Source organism: Malaclemys terrapin, chromosome 7 (assembly GCF_027887155.1).
Source record: "Malaclemys terrapin pileata isolate rMalTer1 chromosome 7, rMalTer1.hap1, whole genome shotgun sequence".
Lineage (NCBI taxonomy): Eukaryota > Metazoa > Chordata > Testudines > Emydidae > Malaclemys > Malaclemys terrapin.
In genome coordinates, this window is record NC_071511.1 from 36,675,333 (window position 1) to 36,699,749 (window position 24,417).

General features: G+C 40.6%; 1 protein-coding gene across 8 annotated transcripts in view; it reads left to right on the top strand.

Annotated features, from left to right (window-relative positions):
• The window catches only part of IQSEC1 (IQ motif and Sec7 domain ArfGEF 1), a 685,614-nt gene that overhangs the window by 437,031 nt on the left and 224,166 nt on the right, over positions 1-24,417 (top strand). Inside the window, exon 1 of one of the 8 annotated variants that reach the window (XM_054034030.1) lies at positions 7,798-8,495. The exons of 6 other annotated variants lie outside the window; for them this stretch is intronic. In XM_054034030.1, coding sequence (XP_053890005.1) covers positions 8,419-8,495 — 77 coding nt within the window. In that variant the 5' untranslated portion in view covers positions 7,798-8,418. Of the gene's footprint in view, positions 1-7,797; positions 8,496-23,406; positions 23,726-24,417 lie in introns of those variants that run through there. One more of the 8 variants, XM_054034031.1, reaches the window with a different exon arrangement.

Sequence of the window (24,417 nt, forward strand, 5' to 3'; positions counted from 1 at the left end):
GATCACTGTATTTAATCTGGAAAAAATGTTGGCACCATTAACATTAGATATTAAAGGGGCACTTCTGCTCTCTTGTCATACAGTTACACATTAAAGAATGCATCAAAGATGAATGCTTCGTTTGGTTAATCTGGGGCAGAATCACTTTCTCTTAAAAGAAAAAGCTGATGATTGTTTTCAAGAAAGCCTGCCTTCTGACTTGATCTGTGAGAGGACATGTGTTTTGCAGCTGGTGCTGTGCCTAACCTTATTTGAACCAGAAAGTAATTGAAAGCTGTCCATTCTGTTTGAAATAATTCAAACTAAAGGGCCCCATGGCTATTTAATCTCCTGTTGTTTTCAAAGCATGTAAATTACTGTAAGTAAAGTGGTCGAATGAGTACGGGTTCCTAAAGAATACAGTAAAATCTTTCTAAAATGTCCCTGTCCTCTCACTCTCCTCATCACAGGCATAAGAGCACTGGGTGATACTCAGTCCTAACTCCAGTGCCATTCAAATAATCATGGATTGGCTTGCACATAGTTTCCCAGTCTGTATCATCGCTCAGATACAGTTTCTGGTTTTGCCTTTTCCCTACTGCTCTGCAACCTCATTTTAGCATGTGGCTGGTGTGTGAAGTGGCATTCACTGGGAGGGAGTTACCAGAAACAATCATTGCAGCAGACATTGTTCCGGATTAAGTAAATCTTTGTGCAAGGGGCAGGTTTAATGCAATACTTTGTGTCTTTTGGGATTACTTCCCCTGGGCAGATGACAACGAGGAGGATTTAGGGAGTAGTAAATGGAGGAAAAAAGGGAGAAAAAAATCTAACAGCTGAAAAAGGAATGGGGAATTCTTTATGAACAGTGTCAATAGCACTCTTAATAAAATATCTGTCCTTTAGTTTTGGGTCCATTTAGAAATGCACAGGGGAGACAGATAAATTGACATTTTTGTATAATTGTTTTATAAAACTGTTTCCCCAAATTCTTTTTAAAAATTAGACCTGATGATTAATATTCAGTATGTCCATTATCTTTACCCAATGGGAGTATGAAAGATAGTAAGTTCATATTACGTGAACCAAATAATATGCACTGCTAACATATTATTCTTATTGCATTGTTTTTCTTGACTTACACCTTCAATTCCCAGTGTTATTTTGTTGAACCTGCTAACAGAGAGATGCTGTCTGGTGTGCATTCCCTGATGTATGTCCTTGTATTTCCAGTCCATAGTCTTATAATAACTGGCACTATTATAGTATCTTTATCACCAAGCACTATAAAAAGGCAATAGTTATGATTGGAGATCCTAGGACTTTTCCCTTTTATGCCCATCTCCCTTTACCCAAACTCTGTATAAAGCCACTCACTGAACTATTGTAAACAGATTTTCATGAGAATATTTGTCTTATTGTCTCAAAACTGTCAGGTATGCTTTGCAAAGAACATGTACGCAGATGGAGAGTTATACAAAACCTTACAAATTGAGACCAAGCCCAGGTTTTGATCTTGCAAAACCAAATCAAGGTCACTAAGGTTTTGCAATCCTTCCCTCTCCTCTGCCTCCAAAACAAAATTTGGCAGCACATAGGTCATGATTATCCACATCTTTTCAGTAAATGTATGCCTTCATTTCATGGTGTAACTGAGGGAAAACAAATGAGGATAGTGCATTGTTTTCTTGTATGTTTTTTTTTTTTCAAAGCTAAGGCAAGGGTACATCATTTTTTCAAGATGACAATGGGGCACTGGCTCCTGGGAGTGGCAGCCCCACATTCTGCTCCTTTCACTGCTGCAGTTCCCAGGAAAGCCCTGCAGTCCAGTGGATACCAATTTCTATCTGGGATATCCGCATCCATGGGTATAAATTTGTATCCACGCAGGGCTCTAGTCACAGAACATTTTTTGTGAGGAGGAGCGGGCGGTCGGTACTGTGCCGGTATGAGTTAAAATCTACTTGCACCACTAGGTACATGATTTCTTTTAACACACTGAATTTCCTAACAGACACACAATATTCTTCCAGGGACGCTGTGCTGCCTGTGTCCATGTGCTATACCTTCCTGGTGTCTTTTGTCCCACCACTAACAAAACAGATCTGCCTTCCAAGAAGATGTGACTAGTTCTGCATGCCAGGAATTGTGCATTTGTGAGAACATCTAGTACCATTTGCATTTTGTATGTATCTGGTATAGAACACCAGGGGGCAAGTGCTGAGCTCAGTTGCACCGGAATATCATAGATCCAGACTCTTGATTTGATTAGATTTTTGATTTTAGTCTTATACAAATTCCATACCGAAGTGACTACATTGGATTAACTCCTTTGACTACATTAGTCTAGATTTACATGACAGTACCTGAGACTACTACCATTATAATTCTGCTCATGTTCTTTATGAAGGGGCCTTCATGCAAGTTGTTAGGCTGTCTCACAGTGAGTATTATATTTTGCATAAGTTGTCCTCTGCTATATATTGCATCAGAACAACTGACCTATGCATCCAGACATTTTGAAGTGGGCCCTGCCATCTTCCACCAGTATCTGATGTGGTGTGGTTTCCTAATATCTGAGTCTTAGCATTAGACCCTGAACCTATTGATCAGCTGAGACCCTGAATTCTAGTCTTTCCAAAATTAAAGCATTCAAGCCTTGATTTTGTGTCTGACTTCAAGGTTTCCTTTTATCATAAGCAATCTACAGTGGTTTGTAGATGTTTTAAGAATAGGGGTACGGAGAAGATATTCAGGAGCAAAAAGCATCACAATGAACTTCCTGCTATTTCAGCTCAAAATGATTTGGTGCCTCCGAGCCCTAATAAATGAAGATGAAGGATAATATCAAGCTAAATTGTGTGTCTGTGGGATCACTTAACCCTATGTCAGAATTGTTTAAAATAAAAGAAATCTGTTTTGGGATATTAGAACATTCCAAGAGTCAATGTTACTCTTGAAATGCTAACAGAAAGGAAAATTTGAGGTTTCTTCATTAACCTACATGTTTGTCTATGGTACACATCACTGCAGTGTTTGGGCACCTCACAAACGTCAATGGCTTTATCCTCAGAACATCCCATGAGGTAGGGAAATATTCTTTTTGTTTTACATTCCATTATACCAGTGGGGAAGTGAGGCTCTGAGAGATTTCAATGACTTTCAACCAGTCATACCAGAAGTCTGGAAGAACCAGGAATAGAAACCTGACCTCTAGAATTCTCCTCCAGTGCCTTAACCACAAAAACATCCATCCCTACACACTTTGTTCAAGGAGCCTAGGAAATTCTTCCTATGGCCTATGTGAGGACACTACATGAATTCTAACACTGGGCCTGACTCATTTCCTTTACACAATAGATGTTTATTCTGTATGTACTCTGAGGCTTGAGCTGTGGTGGCTTTAGGCCTGTAAGACGTCATCATAGGACCTTTGTAGCCACATAAGACCTTGCACATCCAGCAGCCCAAATGCATACAAGCAGACTGCCACATAGAATGCAGTCCACATTTCCCCATCAACAGTCTCATCCAAGGCTGATGCACACAGGCTGTGAAACAAAGTGAATGCTATAACGGCCCCTTCTTACTCCCAAGCCATACTTCGGCTCCGCAACATTAAACCAGGGCTAATGGCATTCTTGAAGCTGTTCAGGGTAGATATTGCTCCTTGGAATTGTGCAAGGTTTAAGCAAATTAGAGATCTCCTATTGCAGGCTTGCAAAATTGAATTTGCCCACTTGCCTGGGTGAGTGAGTAATTCTACTGGGCCAGTAAAATATCATTAAGCTTTAAGATGATCAGATGCCTAAATAAACAGTTGAATTTGTAACATAAATTTTTCATGTAAAGTAGGGTTCAGTGATTGCTTAATTTTCATGACAATTTTCAAGGCTGCCCTATCGTCATGCAAGCAAGTGTAGCTAGCTCTAAGTTCATGCTGTATTTATTTTATAGCGCAATCTCTTTCACTAGTAGTATGTTTGAGTGCAGCCTCACTACTCCATGGATTGTCAAGACAACCATCACTAAAGGAGGATTTTGTACTGTATGTTTTCAACTTTGCCAGTCTTTTGAAGGACCACTTTAGAAGGGCCAGTTAGAGCACTCAGCACACTGCTGGCAGACCTGCCTCCACACACTGAAACCATAAAAGAATATGGAGATGCTGCACAGTGCTCTCTTAAGGTTACAATGCTGAAGCTGCACCACATCCAAAAATTGCTACACGATTAGGCCTATGAATTCTAAGACAAAGAAAGCAGCAGTAAAATGCCTCTTTCAAAGAACCAGTTTTATATCTAGGCTGAGCGTGAGGGGAAGCTTAATGTTTTTCATTACTTGTTTTCCAGGGGAAAAGATGAAGAGCATGTGGAGAACATAGTGGTTTTCCTTTACAAAAGTCCTAATTAGCATTTTCTGTGCATGCAGTACAGGATAATCAGTATTAGTTGCTGTCAGAAAATTCATAGACAAGTAACTTTTACTCACTGAAAGTTTGGGTTTTAAAAATATGTAATTAAGGGGAGAAACACAGTAATTTCTTCTGGAAAGGTTATCACTAGCAGAGAAAGAAATCGCCATACAGTGTGAGCAGAAAAAATAAGTGTTTTCTGAAAGCTGTGTCATTTCAGGACCAAATGTTTTGATGGTGTCCTACTGGCTCAATAGTCTGGCTGATGTTCTCCTTTTTTCTTGGGATCCTAGTGAATAATTTTTGTTTAAACTGTGGGGTGAGTTTGCTGGATTTTGTGAGCTTTTCAAGCAAGAAACTAAATATTACAGTTTTCAGAAAACCTAAAAGTAAATTTTAGTAGTTTCCCCTGATTCATTTATTTTATCTTTATCTGGACAAAATTTACAATTTCTTCTAGTTTCTGTTTCTATTAGCAACAGAAGGCCAAATTCCCCTCTCCTTAACACCCCAACTCCTTGCAGTGATCTAATTCAGCTGTAGTCCGTGAAGTGGCACCAGTGAAACAGAGGGGAGAGTTTGGCATTAGGTACCAAACCCTGTGGTGCTGAAATTTAGTCCGTACTCAGGTAAAACTATCATGTAATATGGGAGCTGTTCTTGTTAATTCAAATTCAAAAGCTGGAATGGAAAAAAATAATATGTTTAATTTTCCTCTAACATGTCTGCATAATTTCTTTGCTTGAAAATAGACAGATTAATAAAATCAGTGGGAGCATCGTTTGAGTATGGACCACAAGATTTGGCTTTCATATTATGTAGGATTGTTAAAGGGGTCTGCTTTTCAAAGATAACCAGTAAAACAACTCCAGCTGTACTTTCTCTAAAATCATTTCTACAGTACCAAGCTCACTGTCAGTGGGGAAAAAACTAATAAGGGATAAACACTGCAGGGGAGAAAATGATAAGGTTCCTTTAAAAGAGATGTGTCTCCTGTTCATACTGTCTTCTGCAAGTTACACACAGGTTTGTGGTCTGTTGTATTAATTTAGATGGAATAAAAGACCCAAAGAGTCAAAGGTGTTAACATGACCCTGTAAGTGTCCAGCCTTAAACTGTTTTAAACAAGGTTAGGGTTTGGTATATAGAGACCTTGGTTTGTTAGTTTCCCGGCAAACACACTAAGAAACCCAGGCACAAAGTTTAGAAATTTATTAACTAAGATACATAAAAGAGTTATAATGCAGTTCAAAATTGAAATTAAATGATTACGCAAAACAATCTTAACCAAACCTATCAAAGTCCCTTTTTAAGAAAGGACATCCATTCGTCTCCCCTGCTTAGTTGGGCAACCCTTCTTGATGGGAAGGAAAGGGTTTGTGTTGTTGCTCAGTTCTGAGATGTGAAGGATGGTCACTTTTCCTGTTTTTAACAGACCAACAGACAGACATGGGGGGGCGGAGAAAGAGACAGGATAGTAAAAGTGGAGGAAATGCGACTTTTGTTGATGCTCTCAGGATTCCCAGGTCAGGTCAGACGGAGACTGAGGGTCACAGGTCAGCTGCAACAGCAGTGCTCTGGACTCTGGCTCTTCTCCTAGTCAGGGGGATGAGATATCATCTGGTAGGTCTGGTCCCTCTCCTTTTCCGGTGTCTCTTACTCTGGACAGAACTGCCTAGAGCTGGTTGGAATGTTTCCTCTCACTGTGCTGGAGCCATTGGTACAGTTCACCATAGGATCAGATTTTATGGCAATCTGAGTGAGGGGGGTTAGGAGGAATAATAGTGGGACAGAAAGGAACACACAAGGGAAGGGAAGACAACCAGGATCTTACATGTCCCTGTCTGGAGTCTCCACTGATGCAGTGGTGATGACCAGCTATTCCCACTAATGTGCCAAAGTCTGGACTTCCCGATGATTGATTGTGGCAATCTTTGGAGCCCCAGGGGAAAGGACAGAGTCCCTGGGGCAAAGCAGGATGGAGTCCTAACAGCCCTCCTGCTCCTCCAAGAATTCCCTAGTTAGTTCACATGTCCTCACCCCTTAATGTTTGTGTTTATTTTATTGTTAATGAAACAATTGTTTCTTACTGAAATACATGCAGTCACATTTCAAATAAATCTATATGAAGCAATTTTCTAGAAGCTGCAAGGCATGAAAGTTGGCAAACAGAGAGAGTGTGACTGAGTAATACCAGAAACCAAAACCCAGAATCCCTAAATATAGTTTATTATCCAGGCACTTGGGGAATTAGATATGCCGTAACACAAAAGAACCTTCATTTTAGAGCATTAAACTATTTTACAACAATGTCAAATTAAACTGCTACAGCTAATATTTTTCAAAAGTGACTTAGGCACTTAGGATCCTAAGTCTTGTTGATGTTCAGTGTGATGTAGGCTCCTAAGTCACTTTGGTACTTTTGAAAAATGTATCCTAGTTTCTTCTTATTGATGTATTTTCAAACAAATCTACAAAATGAGAAGTCTGCATATACCTATTTCCACTACCAAAATCACAGCTAGTAGAAGAGTAAAAGTCACAGCAGTTTGAATGCAAAAAACAAGGTTACACTCTGCCTTTCCAACAAGGCATTTGTTTTTGTTGGTAATGTCTATCATTTGCTACAGATATTCTGCAAACTTAGCTCTCCTTCCCCCAAAAACATATGGTACAAATGTGCCATCCTTGCTTCCACTGAATAGTGTCTTTTTCCACTGAAATCAGTGGAATTGCTTGCAGAATAAGCTATTATTCAAAGTGAAAAAGGGTGGCAGAATTGGGCCCCATAGTGTCTCTTAAAAGATAAGAGTCCAAATGGTTTAACATTCTAAAAAGGCAGAAAATGAAAGCTGCTTTTGACATGCCTGTTCTAGCCAAAGGATTTTAATAGAAAATGCCACTAATTTTGACATTTATTTTCTTAAAGCAGCTCGCCGCTAATTGCTTCTGTGCTCCCTTCAGAATAAAAATGGGTTTGGATTTCCACTGTAACTAAATGACAACAACTAGCTGTTATTTTGCATTTCAGCTCATTAGCCCAACCCCAAATTCACTCTCAGCTGATGAGGTTGCTATGAGTGCCTGAGCATTGCTTGTTACAGAGACATTATTTCCCTGCAAGCCAATGAAAAGCTGTCATCAAGGTTCCATTTTAGATTTTATCAATGTGTTTCTGTTGCCCTAGCAACTGGAATCAGCCTATCTCAGCGAGGCTTTATCTTGCTGGCTTTTATAGCTGGGAGCTTGCCCCACTGTGCACCATGTGGTTCAGATGATTAGTTTTTCTTCACACAGACCTAACTGGCTAAGTGTGTTGGGAATAAGATAAGCATAATTTATTTTGTGAGTGGGGAGGGTCCACACTTTTGCTTGTCATTTTTTCCCCCTGTCATAAGGAAACACATTTTTCATAGGTGCTGGCAGACAATGGAACAGATGTGATTCACACCAGAGGAGCTGACTAAAACAGTTGTATGCTGCTAGAAAACTGAGGAGTTTTCATAGGATGGGATGTTAACACTACTGTGATTATAGGGCAGTTGTTCTCAGACCTGATTGGGATAATTGCTTACATTTTCCTAAGGGCTGTGAGCTTCAAGGATGCTTTCCAGGGGGCCATCAAGAATCCTAACTGGAATATATACTAATTGTTTGTCCAAAGAGCTTTCAGAATGGCCTAAAATAGCAAAAAGGAGAAGTGGGATTTCTGTGTAATAACAGCTACATTGGTTGTGTTTGGAGGCATTTGGAAAGATAGACTGAAATCAGGATCAAAGAGCACAGTAAATGAATTTTTAGCCTTTGTGCTGTCTCTGTATTAAAGTAGTGTAATTGTGCAGGTGCTTTGCCGTGTGGATGGGTCGCTTCATACACTGGTAGCAATTAGAAACACTTATGCTGCAGCAATAAGACAGGGGGAAATTGGATTTGAGTCAGTCAACTCAAAATAAAAAAAGTACTGTATTTAAAAAAAACCAAAACCTAGCTGCAGACTACAGTTGCTGCAGTAAAACTATTTGAAAATGCTGAAGTTGAAGGCCTTCTGCTTGGATTACTGGCAGTTTTTATGTCTCCAGCCTCTTCATGGTTTCTATAAAAGGTAAGAAAACATTAACTTTGAAATGCTTTTTCAGAACTGGATGGCTGCACATCATGCCACCAGTGCGTTTACTTGCTCTTCTGTTCGACTGTTGAAAGGCAAGCGTACATGCGGGAGAAAAAGGGAGTGGTGCAGAAATTAATGGGAACTTGTGGCAAATACTATAAAGCTGCTTACTATAGCATCAGCTATCACCCCTTTTGTGCCTGCAAATGCAGAAGGTGATATTGTTTGTTGTTAACATTTACTGTAAGTCAGATTAACTCAAAAGTAGTGCATGAATTTGAGTTCTATCTGATTATTTTATTCTCAGGTATAGTAGCTGCTGCTGTTTAGTTTAGGAAACGTAAATAGCATGAGGGGATTGGGATGTAATGGAATTGTATGTAATGCTGATAAGACTTTTTCTTGCAGGATTATTTGATAATATTACATTTCATGTTTCTTTTCTGATAACAGAATCAATGCACATCACAGTCATTCAAAGCAATGGCACTTCTCCCAGGCAGGTCTGACAGAAAGCTTCAATGATTGATGGTGAATAGTGATCATAAAGAATAGGGAAGGGTGTCAGATGCGTTGAGCTTGCCTATTCATGGAAGAGCAAAATAAGCAATTCCATTTAATGTGAACACTGAACTTACCCTGATGGAGTTTTTTATCTAAACTTCAGATTTCTCACTCTTTTTAGAATATGTTATTAAATGGGGAAAATTATATGCAGCTGAACTTTCTTTTTGGATATCCACAATCAAACCAAAATGGTGTTCATTTGATTGTTAACAAAATTGGTGTGATTCTTTAAAATAGCATTCTGTCTTTCTTCTGTACACTTTGTATTGTCAGCTTCTATTATCAGCCCACAGAAAGTGCTTTGTACTAAATGCTAATTGCAGCAGAATTTATCATGCAGTGAAGAAGGGAACTATTCTGATCATTTTCAAGGAATTAGGTCTCCCCCCACCCCATGATTCGGTATTCTGTCAGATAGGATCCTCAGCTGTGACTGTTTGCCTGAAAGAGATCTGTTTAGACTCCTGTTTTTGTTGTTTTTTCATGAGCTTTGTTTTAAGTAGAAAGATTCCAAAGTTAGCCATATGCTTCAGGAGATTTAATGTCCCTACAAATGAAATAGGACGTGTTATATTCTCCTGCATGTGACAACTTGACCTAATACTTTCCCCCCAGCCTATTGTGATGTCTTCCTTTTATGCTAAGAAACTACATAATGTGATAGAGATACTGCCAGATTGCTCTGAGGTGGATAGTCAAATACACCTCAACTATAGCTTGATGTTTTGGATGCCTGGCTAATTCTCAGGTGTGTTACAAACTGCCTACCCTATAGCTGCCTTTTTTCCCTTGGTAGATGGCCTGAACAGTAGCCAGGGGGCTACTATGTTCATTTCTATCAAAACTATTCATTTGTTTGTCACCAAAACCAATGTGAACTTAGGCCCTGATTCTACAAGTGCATCTGCGTAAGTGGACACGGGGGTCCACCCAGGCGGATGTGGACAGAGAGACCAAACGGGAGAGCGATGGCAAAAAAATCAAGGAAACTGGCAACTTTCTCACACTTTGTAGAAATAAGAGGTTAAAAAACAAAACCAATTTCTCACTAAAACAGAGTGACAAAATGCGAAGTACTGATTAAAAATATATGCCTCACTTTCATGACACTTTAAATTATTCTTCATTAGTGATTTTAAATTAGCTTAAAATGTTCTTGGAACAGAGCCAAATGCTGGCTATAAAAAAGAATATATCTGTCATTTAAATTAAGTAACCCAAAATGGAAACTTGATTAACACTTGCCTTACATAGTCCTCAGCACATGAGCTTTTGGGGGTAGCATTATTTCTCACCTGTTCTGTGTTGTGCTGATGGCTGTGGGGAGGGGAGGAGGGACAGGGAGCAGGAGGGTACTTCAGGGAACCTTGGCAGGAACATGACAGGATACAGACCTTACAGGTGGTGCTTCCTTGAGCTCTAGGTGTGTGTCACTGGGCATGTTAGCCAGGCCCATCTGTGGTCCTAGGAGAGCACAGTGAGACATCTTGGGGAAGCGGGTTCAGATCCTCAGCCGGGCCCACCATGCAACTGTAGTGCCATTGACAGCAGATGCTTTTCAAAGCAACACTAAAGAACACTGCAGGGCATGTTGTCCCTCTTGTCCCTTAGCCATGCTCCTCAGCACCCACATCTCGCTTTCATAAGTACAGCTGAGCAAGCGGTTTGTAACCAGTAATATGACTAATAGCTTCTTTTTCTGTTTGTGGAGTGTCTCAGCAGAATGTGATTTTTATGCTCAAATTTATGCATTATTCAAAATGATTAAGCAACATTGTTGTCAGTTTAACAGCACTCTGGCCTACTCTTCCACATTTAGTAATCAAGCTGTGTTACTTAGTTGCTACTGGTCAGTAAAGTCAGACTGTTTTGTCTCTGTTTCCTGACTGGATGAGTATAACTTATTTGGCCTGGCATTGCAACAGGATTCACTAGCACTGACTCTTCCACCTATGTGGAATCTCATTGACTTCAAAGGGACTCCATGAAGTAACCCAGTTACTGGGTTACTCAGTTACAAGATGGGGGCTACATGTAATACTGTAAGGCTGCCATGGTGTTGGATGTGTGTCTGTGCGCAGCACAGAGAATAAAATAATCAAGTTTCTGCTGTGAGTGCTCATGAAAAATGCCCTGGCCAGTATTTCAACTGCAAACTTGAGATTCACTTCTGTGAGCATTTGTGCTCCTGGAGCTGTTGGTACAATTCCTCCAGAGTGAAATGAGAGATGCCCTTTTAGTTTACATCTGCCCAAAGATACAGTATTGGCTGAAATCCTGGCTTTGTTGACATCAAAGGAGTTTTGCCATTGACATCAGTGAGGCCAGGATTTCACCCATGGTGTCTTTCATGGCATAAAACATTTAGTCTTCCATTTAAAAAAAAAAAAAACAGTTAAAATGACTCCCTGTTGAGTAATGACAGGGAGGCCTCAAGTAATTTTGTGTTCCTGCACTAATAAATTGCTTTTGTCTGAGTCGCAGTAAGTGGCTTGCTGTACACAGCAAGTTTATGAAAAAAACCTCGTATATAAATGCTTAATACATTAACTGATGATCGTTTCTGTGAAACTCAAATTTCCTGTCTCTTTTCTTGATGACAAAATACTGGTTAATTTATGATCAATGCCATAGCCCTTAGTTGTATTGGCGAGATTTCAACACTCTTTGAATTTAAAGGGCACAGGAATGGTAAATATCCTTCCATGATGGATTATAGCCCAAAATGAACAAATCACTCCTGATTTTTTTTTATGGGCATTTGAGGATGAATGTGTCATGTTTAATCAGAGGATTATGATGATGAATTGCAGACCCACGTGACTTTACTTCAGGTGTAGAGTGTGAAAGTGAAGATTCCCTTTAGTTCAGCCACTCTTCTGGTGCATCATAATGTGCATCTACCAGGTGGTGTGTAATCGCCCAAGTGAGAAATGTTACCATTAGCACTGTATTAAAGATAAAGCCTAAGGTGAGAAAATCTGTCATTGGCAGTGAGAAAAGTGAGGTCTGTAACTTCTATTTAGGCTCAGCTCTCCTCACTACCAGATAATTAGAGATAAAAAAATCAACAAGCCACATTTTTTTAATGTACTGTACTTCAGTCCAGTTGCTTGATGCTGTAGTTTATTTTTTTAAACAGTGAAATTATTTAATAAGGAACTGAAAAATACTATTGCATGGACAATATCTGAGCCTACTTCTTCAGACATCCCAGTGGATGAATATGTGATAGTATGGTGAGTGAGAGAGACATCTTTCAGTCCTTCCACAGGTTCAGAAAGCAGGGATTAACTAGAATTATGTTTGTCTCCAGCAAGGAATTATAACAACATTCTTTCAGGCCATGATTCAGGAAAGACTTAAGCACATGCTTAAGTTCATCTGTGTTCATGTCAGCCCTGTTCACATGTAAGTATGTGCTTAAATCCCATTAAGATGTTTCAGTGGTTGTCCTAAATAAAGATGCTTTCCAGAATCAGACCTTAATTACAGGCAGCATGTAACTAACCATAAAAATGGAAACTTGTAGCAGTTGAGGCCATTAGAGCAATCACTAGCCTTAGCTTAGATGCAGTTTGTAAGAAAGGCATAGATGTTCTAGATTGTTATTGTCCTGTAGTTTTTATTCTTGTTTAAAAACATGCTTCATTGGTTGTTATGGAACCCCGGTACTTATTGGCTGTACCCAGGCACTATTACTGATATTTCTAGGACAATGTTAAATCCCCAGAGATATGCAAGGTAACTTGGATATTACACAAACAATAAGGAAATATGAAAGTTGTATTAACTGATTTTTGTTTAACAGAAAGTAAGCAGTTGCTATTACACAATTACAAAAGGAATGAAGTTTTTTGAATTTATGTCTATTATAAAAGAAAGTGGTAAGATAAAGGAGGAAAGGGTATCCAGAGGAGTTATCTGCAATGTCAAAAGGTGCATCCAGGGAACAATAATCATAAACTACTCTAAGAAGACAAATTACAGTCACAATTGCTGTGGAGAGAGAGAGAGAATACTCTGGTCACCTATTTTCTACAGTATTTATATACGTGTGTGTGTTTGTTAGGGTTGCCAACTTTCTACTCGCACAAAACCAAATACCCTTGCCCCACCCTTGCCCCTGCTCCTCCTCTGTGGCCCCACCCCTGCTCACTCCATTCCCCTCTCCCTCTGTCACTCGCTCTCCCCACCCTCCCTCACTCACTCATTTTCACTGGGCTGGCTCAGGAGGTTGGGGTGCAGGAGGGGGCGAGGACTCCGGCTAGGGGTGCAGACTCTGGAGTGGGCCTGGGGATGAGGGGTTTGGCATGAGGGACGGTGCTGGGCTGGGATCGAGGGGTTTGGAGGGCAGGAGGGGAATCGGGTGCAGGCTCCGGGCGGCGCGTACCTCAAGCAGCTCCCAGAAGCAGCAGCATGTCCCTCCTGTGGCTTCTACATGGAGGTGCGGCCAGGCAACCCATCCACAGACACCACCCCCACAGCTGCCATTGGCCATGGTTCCTGACCAATGGGAGCTGCAGAGCCAGCGCTTGGGGCAGGGGCAGTGTGCGGAGCCCCCTGGCTGCCCCTATACATAGGAGACAGAGGGGGAAACATGCCACCGCTTCCAGGAGCCGTGCGGAGCCACAGCAGGCAGGAAACCTGCCTTAGCCCCGCTGCGCTGCTGACCAGACTTTTAACAGCCTGATCAACGGTGCTGACTGAAGCCACCAGGGTCCCTTTTCAACTGGGTGTTCCGGTTGAAAACCAGACACCTGGCAACCCTAGTGTGGGTATGTATGCACATGCTCTCACATGCTTCATAGTCCACCAGACTAGTGAATTTCTTTCTCTTGCTTTTAGAGGTTAGTGTCATTTGGATTATTATCTTTCAGTTCTCTTAAATAATGAGTTTCTCTCTTTAGGATTGCTATCTGTCCTGATCAAAGCAATGGCAAAGATGGTGGAAAAATAACTGAAATTTTGTCTCGAGCTTGTATCTAGTGTTCACTATATGTTAGTAGGAACAAATAGTTTGCTTTCACTTGACGGTGACTTCATCCAGAACAAGGCTGAGTCATAACGCCTGCAGTGCAGCTCTCTAGGGAGGTTAATGTTTAGCAAATTTGCTGTAAAGTAGAGAACAGCTGAGAGTATGAAATCTCTCTTCTCCCCCATAAAATCTACCTACCATGGGGTTATTACAGTGCATACAGCACATGTTGCAGAACTTACCTCATTTCTATACAGAAAATGATTGGGTGAAACCCACCAAAAATAAGTGTCTTAAATAGCAAAATACTATGTAAAAAATACTTTTTAAATGATCTAAGGTGTTACTAGCATCCTTGCACTACTAACCAGTTTCCACTCTGTGGCTTTATGCTTAAGGTTTTTTGAGCATGAAAATGATGTAACAACACTGTCCTTTGTGCTTAAAAAAAAAAAAAAAAGAACCTAGAATGGTAGTAAAATTGACAGTAATATGCAGGTAACAGTGAGAACCCTGAAATACTTAATTGACCTACATAATCTTGGATATTTTATACGTGTAGAAGGAATCATATATAACAACTGTTCGTTCTTGTTCTCTTGGTCATGTCTGTGTGTCTTTTGGAGGATACCTCATGAGGTAAGGTGGTAGGTATATCTAAGTTGGTGAGAGCAGGAGACTGGGGCTTCACCTTCACTACAGAGTTAACTCAAGTGATCTACCTTTGAGTTACTTCCCTCATGTTAACCTGACACAAGGAGAGCAGCCATGCTGCAGAATAACAGCTGAGTTGCTGTAAAATCCTGAATCCACAATGGCACTCTACTACTTCCTGTGTGACACAAAGACTTCTGGGGGAAGTCAGAACTTCCTGGTACTAGTCCTGGCTGTGTTACTGTGTCACCTTGGGGAAGTCCTTTAACCTCTCCATGCCTCAGCTTCCCCATCCTTAGTAAAGGGATAAAACATGGACTGTCGTGCGGTTTAATATTTTGAAGGACTTTGGGAATCTTGGATGCAGGACGTAGTATAAAAGTGGTGCATTATTGTACAATTCATTCTTCCTATTGTAATAAAGTAAAGTGATGGTAAATCTAATTTGAGGTAAACAACCAGAACTCTCAATTCTTATTCATATATTTCTTCTCCGCCTCATTCCTGCTGTTTTATTTCTGTGCCTCTCTATGATATCCAACAGGCCAACCAACTAGTCCTCCTTCCAAAATGTCCTTCATCCCCCTTCCTCTCTATCGGGAACAGGAAAAGTCTGTCCTATGTCTCTCCAATTGCACCTCCTTTCAGCTCCTCTATAAACTCCTTCAACACAGACAGCTTTGAAGGGTTTATCTCAGGACCTTGTAGAACTCCACTGTCTATGCTGGGCCCCGTACAGCTGTGCAGTTCAAACCATTTGCCCATCATTTATGCCGCCAGAGTTGCATGCCAGATTCTTCTTTCAGTATCTGGTGTCTACCACACTTATTGATATATCTGATGGACAGGCCCTAGTGCTGTCAAATTTTAACTGTGCATTTGGCTGTAGGCCCAACAGAAGGAGTTGGAGTCCTTCCGGATTCCCTCTGATAGTCTTCCAAGCAGAGGCACTTGTAGGGAAGGAGAGGTAAACATACAAGCTGGGGACTCATGAAGAGAAAGAGACTGTCAGAAGTTGCAGGCGGAAGAGTGCTGAACGGGCTAGGTGTAAACAGCGCATGTTGACTGATTTATCAACTAGATTGTTGGAGAATGAGGTGGGATGTCCCTTAGCCAAATCTTTCTGAACCTTAAAAACACTTTGGTTTGATTCCATAATAGAACTGGGATTTGGACCAGTTCTTAGTTTTTAGCCATCCCTGTTAGAAAGAGCAAAGAAAACCCAGGCCAAATGTATCAGAAAGATTATTTAAAAATAATAATATGTTAAATGTTCTGCAAACTCTCCTTTTCTATTGTCTAGAATGTGCCTAAAAGGGTTAAATCAGAGAAGGAAAGGACTATAGAGCAAAGAGTAAAAGAGGAAAAAAATACAAGGTAAAAAGGACAGAAGAATGAGATTAAATAGAATGTACTACAAATGATGACTCATTACAAATGAAAGATCTAAAGATATTGTAAATTGCCTGAATAGCCAGAGTGCTTTTTGATCTTAAAATTTTAAACCCTTCCATTTGCAAGGCTTCTGTCCATCCTTAATCGGTAGAAACATTCCCTTTATGCAGCCACTTACCTAGCTAAAAATAGGCCTAGAACTGCCCTGACATCCAGAAATCTGTGTGATAGTTGCTAGCTTCAACACTTACCCACCCCTCTCAACTGAGGGCCCTACAAATATCATCTGTCAACTTCATAGTAAAATTGCTTTGAAAACCCTGTAGCTTGATCATTTCCTGCTAGAAGAAAATATTTTAAAAACAAATAAACAAACTTGTTGGGCACAGTAAATCTGTACCCCTTTTGAATGTTGTGCTTTTCCTAACTCATTATAACAAAAGAGCAGCAGTACTGTTTAACTAATAAGATTGCATTAGTTTAAAATACATACAGTGTAAAGTGAGGCATGTGTGCAGAGCACAGGACTTCATCAAAAAGCAAATCAGGTAAGATGTCCTGGATGATTGTTTCACCAGTGAAGCACTTCAGAGTGACTTCCATGATGGGCATGACAGTGTCATGCCTATCTCCTTGACAGTACTGGCAGAACACTCTGATAATCGAGTTAGCTTTTATGTAGAATACGGCTGATTCTCAGGGGGGTGGAAGAGAATAGAACTTGATCCTATGACTTATGTGTTACCTTCCTGTTAATATCACATAAAAGTAGTGAACCGCCTACAATATCTGTTAGAATGGTGACTCTAGCATTTTAAAATACTTATAAATAATGTATGTCCGTTTAACTGTTTTTATCTGAAACAGACTTTCATTCCCATGTAAGAAATACAAGATAATGTAAAATGTGAATAAAATTCTGTGGCCTTTGTATCTCTCAAATAGTTCCCAAATAGCCGCTCCCTTTGAAAATGCATTCCTCACCCCACTCATTACCATATTGTTTCAAGGGCACTTACATGTCAGACACACATTCAGTGAGAGAGACTAAGTAAGGATTTAAGAGGCAGGCTGGAGTTCAGGGCCTTCCGCCCAGTAATATATATTTAGAGAGAGCTTTGTCCACTGAATGTATGTATGATCTTTGCTTTTAGAGTGAGTCTGAGAATGGTGGAAGAACATTTTATCTTAGTTTTTAGAAAGAAATCCCTAATTCACACAAAGATATAAAAGTACTTCACCAAGGTGGGTGGTGGTATCTCTATTTGATACAAGAGGAAGCTGAGCCAGAAAGAGGAAAAATTACCTGACCACTTGACACAGAAAGCCGGTGGCAGTCAGGAATAGGCTGGAGGAAGACTAAATTCTGATGTAGTCTGCTGGTGTAAGGTACCACAAAGTATTATTAGATATATTAACATATCTTATGAAAAGAACAGGAGTACTTGTGGCACCATACGGCTGCTACTCTGAAACCTATCTTATGAAAATAACAGATGGGGGTTGTTGTAGGGGGATGTTAAAATGATGTAGGTGGTTGTATTTGGGGGAAGCCAAAGTACAATAGAAGGCAGTAGCTTTATATCACTCAGTTATATGACAGAACCTTGGAAGGAGATTGTGGTGTATTATGTATGTGCCATCAGGATGGCATCATTGTACGGCTAGTCATTCCTATTGAGAATAATCACCGCATGGTGTTCAGTCCCTAATAGACTGGTGATGCTTTGCCTGACAGCCACACATGAAGGACATCACAGACAAAGGAACATTCTAACAGAGGCTTTGAAGGAAGATAGTGGGAGGAGAAAGGACAAATCAGTTGGTGACAGTATCATGCATTGCCTTGAGTGGGGTTCCGCTTCATTCCCCATCACTAATGCCCATTGTCTCGTTTTTCATGAAAAGCTTCAACACCCTAGTCCGTTATAACCAAGAGCACAGCTGTTATGGTACTTACCTGAGATGCAGGAGACCTGGGAGAACCAGGTTCAGATCCTTGCTCTGCGTGATTCAGAGTAGGAACTTGAACCCAGGTCTCCGACATCCCAGATCAGTGACCTAGCCACTGGATTATCAAGTCAGTCTCAGTGTCCCTTTCTTAATCTCTCCAGTTGGAGTTGTTCCCCTGTGTATGAATAATTAAATATTCCCTGAGCTGGAGAGGGACTTACTCTCTTGCCCAATTGTTAGGTCACTTAACTAGTATGTGGCAGTCCTGCTCCAATGAATAATTATTTATATAAAGGGGAATAATTCCAAGAGAGCCCACCCCAGAATAGCCAAGAGCCTAGTTCTTCAAGGCACTCTCCCCAGATGTACAAGGTGAGTGAGGGGTGTCTCTCTCAGAAATTCCACTTGGACCTGAGAAACCTTCCCAACAAAAGTTTTATTGAAACTGCCTCTTTTGCAGGAAAGGGGATTGGGAGTGTGTGGGGGGTGTGGTGGGGGAATAAACGTTGTCGGACAAAAAACTGTTTCACCAAAAAAATCCTGACCAGCTCTGTTCCCAAGGGTCACATGAGGGGGCTGATGAACATGGGCCTAGAGTTGCTGGTCCTTAGCATCTCTCAGGATCAGGCCCTTGGTTTCTAGGGCAGAGTGGCTGTAGGACTCATGGAAGAGCAATAGACTTTCCCAGACAACAATTTTCTAAAAACAACCCTCATCCCCATCCCCGCCACCACCCGCATTTGCTGTATTGATTTGCTCAATATGTCAGTGTGCGAGAAGATTGTCACTTATTGCAGTTGTTACAGTAGATTATGATCGATGTATGAAATGGAAAAGCCATGTCTAATGTCCGTAAGATAGACGTGGTGCCGGGGGGACCCTTCTGTGTTCTGGCACATCCTGACTGGTGTCATCTGATGAAAGAGAGTAAGTCTTCAAAAAAAATTAAATAATTTGATATGCTCTTCTCCATTGTGTTTCAGGCTCATGAACATCAGGGGGAACTAAAGTCAAGGAAACTAAATAGCCAAGACAAAAGGCACTTAGCTGTCACTGCTGCCAAAATCTCTCCCCGAATAAGATTTTAAAAATAAGTGAGAATAAAGACCAAAGGAAAATGCATAGTTTAGGTTATCAGTCCATTGTCACAGCTGAGAGAAAGATAAGACACAATGGATGTGGCTTAATTAGGCCACAACTTTATTCACTTAACTTACGTTGGAACAACCAGCAATAAATTGTACCATGCAGGTAGGTCTTCATTATTTCCTTAATCATTTATACTTATTTGGGAGGGCTGCCATCAGCCCTCCTGCTTCCCATCCTGGTTCTGGCAGCCTGTTGTTGGGACCCCACCAGCATCCCTTTGTATGAGGGTTAAGAGGGTCTGGGAAAAAGTGAGGAGGTTGTCACCCCTGCTCTACCAGATATTACAACCCCAACCCCCTTTCCTTAATTTCCTTAGGAGATGTCTCCCCACAAACCCTCATCCATCTCCTGTTTATTCTTGTACCATATCCCTTCTGCAACAAAAACTTGCACAGGATATCTGCCAAACCTGTTGCCTACTGTGTTGCAGCATTATTGATCTAACCGCTATCCCTGTCTCTACTGGGTCCCTGACCAGCTGTGGAGAAACCCACCCCACCTGATGAATGTGACAGTGCAGGAAAAATTCCTTCCAGCCTACAAGGAGCAAGGTGACTAGCCCAGCGCCCACAGCCAATCATAGAAACCCAGTTCTACTCTGACCCTGTGGGTGGGCCTGAGATGTAGAGAGAGAATTCCTACCAAGGTACACTGGGTATAAATACCTCCTCCACTCAGGCACGTACTGAGCCAGTTTTTCCTCAAACTTGGTCCTACCATTTCCCTTTCCTCCCTAGCTTTGTTCTGGTAAGTTCCCCTTCCCCCCTCATCGCACTTACTTTGACTGCAGCTCCTTAAAGAGCTTCTTTCTATAGCTAGACAAAGACTTACTCAGCTGTAGTGAGCACATGCTCTCTTTGTTGTCCTTTCTGTCTCTTGACCCTATAGCAAGGGTACAATTTACCAAGAAGCAGACTACAAAACAAGGCAAACACAGGGTCTTCTTAAGGTATGTACAACATGCCTCAGGTGGCAGGTGACCAGGATTTATCACCGAATTTGGTCCACTGGTTGGCTCATTAGCTTGCCTGGGCTGGGTACTGATGGGGAGTGACATGTGGGGGTCAAATCAGCCACAGGTTTTGTTAATCACCAGTTCACAATAAGAGAATGCCTTGTGTACAGAGGTTGTTGTGCATTTGGTAATCTGCAACAGCTGTTGTGGGATCAGTTGCACTGATCAATGAATGTTGCTGGGGCAATGATTGAACACGGCAGTGCGCTGGTCCCCTTCAGTGAAGCCTTGCCAAGCAGATGCCAGCAGGTATTAAGCATACCTCTGAAATGTCCCTCATGGACTCCCAAAGTTACCTACATTCCACACAGATTTAGTGACCTCTGAAATCTATTGTAGAAAATTATTTACATCAGAAATAAAAATAAATAACTCATGAAACTGTAGAAAGCGTTATTAACCCCAGAAGAATAAATCCCACAGCATTCTAACTTTCCTGTGTGCGTTTGCGTATCCCTCATTTGATATCTTTGTCACACACTGAGTCCCAAATGTGGGTGTTGGCAGGTTGAGGACAATGAGAATTCCACTGCTTGCAAAGTGCATGTGCCTGAGCGGACAGTTACTTCATTTGCCTGAGACCTCATTGTGAGTTAGTGACACAGCTGGGAATGGAACCCAGATGTCCTGAGTACCATTCCATGAGACCATAGTCCTTCCCTTCTGTGGTGTGCACTGTACTAGCAAAGTGCAGCAATGGCAGGAGTTAACATCTAAGTTTTATTTATGTTAATATGAGATGATGTAGTGATATGTTACACATTGTTCTTATATGACATTACCTGGAACAGAATTATCTGCACAGTGAAAAGAACTCAGTGGTTTGAGCATTGGCCTGCTAAATCCAGGGTTGTGAGTTCAATCCTTGGGCCATTTAGGGATCTGGGGCAAAAATCTGTCTGGGGATTGTCTGGGGATTGGTCCTGCTTTGAGCTAGATGACCTCCTGAGGTCCCTTCCAACCCTGACATTCTATGAATGTTTAAAACAACTCAATAGGGAAAAAAACCTTTTCTCATGATGGATCTCAATCTGGTATCTTTCTAAATCTGGCTTTGTAGCTAGTATTTCTAATGCACTTCTCACTGCAGCATCTAGATCTTCTGCTCTCTCTACTTTCATAGATCCCCCATTGATGTGACCAGGTCAGCTTATTAAAGATGTTACAATATCGCAGTTTAGATCCAAGAGGAGAATGTAGCCTAATTTTGTGTCTTCCTGAACATCTAAATTATAGAGATACAAAAATAGAACAAGTAGAGGCACAAAGAGATACCAATAAAGGTAGAGAGCTAAGAATTCCCCCTAAGCTGCACAATACCCCCAATAGAACACAAGAAAAAGGGATAGGTATCTATCTTGTACAATGTATAAAATATATTTGTTAAATAAGCTATCCAGATGCAAAAGAACAATTCCATCTTGTAGGCATGACATGTGTCAAGTTTGTAAATTAAGAAGATGGACTAGATCCAGTTGGTCTGTATGATGAAGTTGTATGGTGTCCTTCCAATGCAGAAAGACCATTTTAAATGGTTATGTTAATAGTGACAAAGAGTCCTGTGGCTCCTTATAGACTAACAGACGTATTGGAGCATAAGCTTTCGTGGGTGAATACCCACTTCATTATTCACCCACGAAAGCTTATGCTCCAATAAGTCTGTTAGTCTATAAGGTGTCACAGGACTCCTTGTCGCTTTTTACAGATCCAGACTAACACGGCTACCCCTCTGATATGTTAATAGTGGATCTCCAAGAGTTTTCTGTTGTAAATGTATCCAAAGCTGCTGGTTTAAAATGTGTAACATGCCTAGTTATTTATTTATTTATTTTGAGAGAAATGACTAATTTGGTCCCAGAATAATTGTTAAGGGACAGTGAAACAGGATAGAATTCAGGATTTTTGACATAACCTGTGAGAGTTATAAGACCAATTTTGTGCACTTTGACTGGATATCTATAGGGCTTTATGCAGCAAGAAACAAAAACAAGGATTGGAGCAGAAAAGCGTGTTTGTTCCAAAAAAAAGCAGCCTGGACTTAGTTCTTTCTCTCTTTTATAATAACATAAACGTTTGTTTAATGTCTTTCATCCAGAAGGTTCCAAAGCATTTTATTCTTGACCTCTAAGTGGAGGGATAGTGTGATCTGGTTCAGCTGAGCATGAAGCTAGGAGACAGGAACTTCTGAGCCCTAATCCCCATGCTGACACTGACTTGCTGGGTAGCCTTGGGGAAATGAAAACAATGAAAGTAAGATAATACTTACATACAGTGTGATTCTTACAGAGATGTGTCTAGGTTTAATTAAGGTCTGTACAATGCTTTCAACTTGTATAAAGTGCAATATAAATGTTAAAAATAATACCTAGCACTTTTCATCAGTAGACCTCAAAGTGCTTTACAAAAGGAGAGAGGCATTGTTATCCCCGTTTTACAGATGGGAAAACTGAGGTATAGGGAGGTGAATTAACTTATTCAAGAGGCCTGCAGCAGAGCCAGAAATAGAACCCACGTTTTCTGAGTCCTAGTCCAGCAGTCTATCCACTGAGCCACACTGTATTATGAATACTGTGAGAAAAACCTGTAAGCTTGACATTAAAAAGATGTCAGTGGAAATATTTAATTTTGTTGCTATATCAGGAATTGTAGGTTAGCCCTTCGGTTGGGGCTGTTGTGTTTAGAATTTTGGAGGGGTGTCTGTAGCCATGCAAAATAAATTTAAATTGGCCTTTTCCAGTTCAAGACTTCTCAGCACAATAAAAGAATCTCATGTGCACTTTTTTCCCTTTTATTCAGACATTACCATTTCTGTTTTGAAAATTTAACTTACAAGCTAAGTCTCATAGTTGCTATAGTCTCTATTGAAAGTTCATGTTTGCTGTGTGTGTTCATGTACGGCTTTGGAAAATGACTCATTGCTTCTTTTGGCACTAAAAAAGTTTATTACATTAGACAAGTAAGAAATTTTGCAGACAGTTGGGAGTTTATACAGTCTCAACAATATGATTTAGGGTGTATTTGGTAAGCACTTGCAGGTCTAGTAAATGATATTCAGGGGCCCTACAGTCAGACTGCTTTTTAGAGTGGAATAAACTAAGCTCATTTTTTCTAGGGTACTACGTAGGTTTTCCTCACTTGACAATTTGGGACAATGGCCTGTTACTCTCCAAACAGTCTTTAATAATGTTCTCTGGTTTGCGAGTGATATAAACAACAATTCTTGTACATCATGAAGGAAGTAACTTGAGACCTCAGATGAGAAAGCTGGCTTCCCTCTGCAAGTTAGTTTAAGTGAGTGGAAGTCGAAGGAATCATTTAGAGATGATGATTCAGTGCCTGGCTGCTGCATGAACCTTGGACTAACTTTGTCTTATGCCTGCTGAACTTATTTGTTCCTTACGTTCTTTGGAATTTCTCTGATTTCACAAACACTTTAAAGCGCGTCATGAAGGGAGATGGCAGTGCAATTTGGAATCTGATGTGGAAGTACTGCATTTCTGTCAGGACAATCAGGTACAGTAAGACCTCTTTAAAACTTCAGTCCATGGTCCGTCTCTTTAAGTTGCATGTGTTACAAATTGATCTCTTCCAATAGCTGTATTATTTACCCTATATAGTTATCTCTGAGCTATGGGAGATTATCATTAGGTTTGATTCCTCTCTCTGTTTCTCCCCACAAAACTTTGAATTTATAGTACAGTGTTACAGTAATAAATCTGGAAAGGAAAGTAGCATTTCCCTGCTTTTGGTATCTTGGGAATATTTCCATTTAGCAGCCCATTCTACATGCTGTCGAATGTTGGAATATGAAAGAAATCTTGTTTTATACATATTTGCCAGTTTCCTATTTTTATTTTGCTCTCTTGAATCACAATTACTGCATGTGCACTTTGCATTCCATAAACAATGTTTGTTTCAGAAAAGGAAAAAGTTAAGATTACAGAATGAAAAGCTGAAGTTGTAAATAGGCAACGCTATTGTACATCAAGCTGAATCGTACCTGTGCATATTATGTGAAAAGGCAGCTTGTTTCAATCCAATGACAGGCTGTGGGTGCTGTGCATCACTGCTCACATTCTTTGAGTGGTTCATATCTGGCATTCTGCGTGGTCCTTGCCAAACTCAGTTGCTGTAGATTCCAGCAGAGTTTATTCTGGGAATGGAACCATTAAAGTGAGACACTCAGTGATTGTGTGTGCTCACAG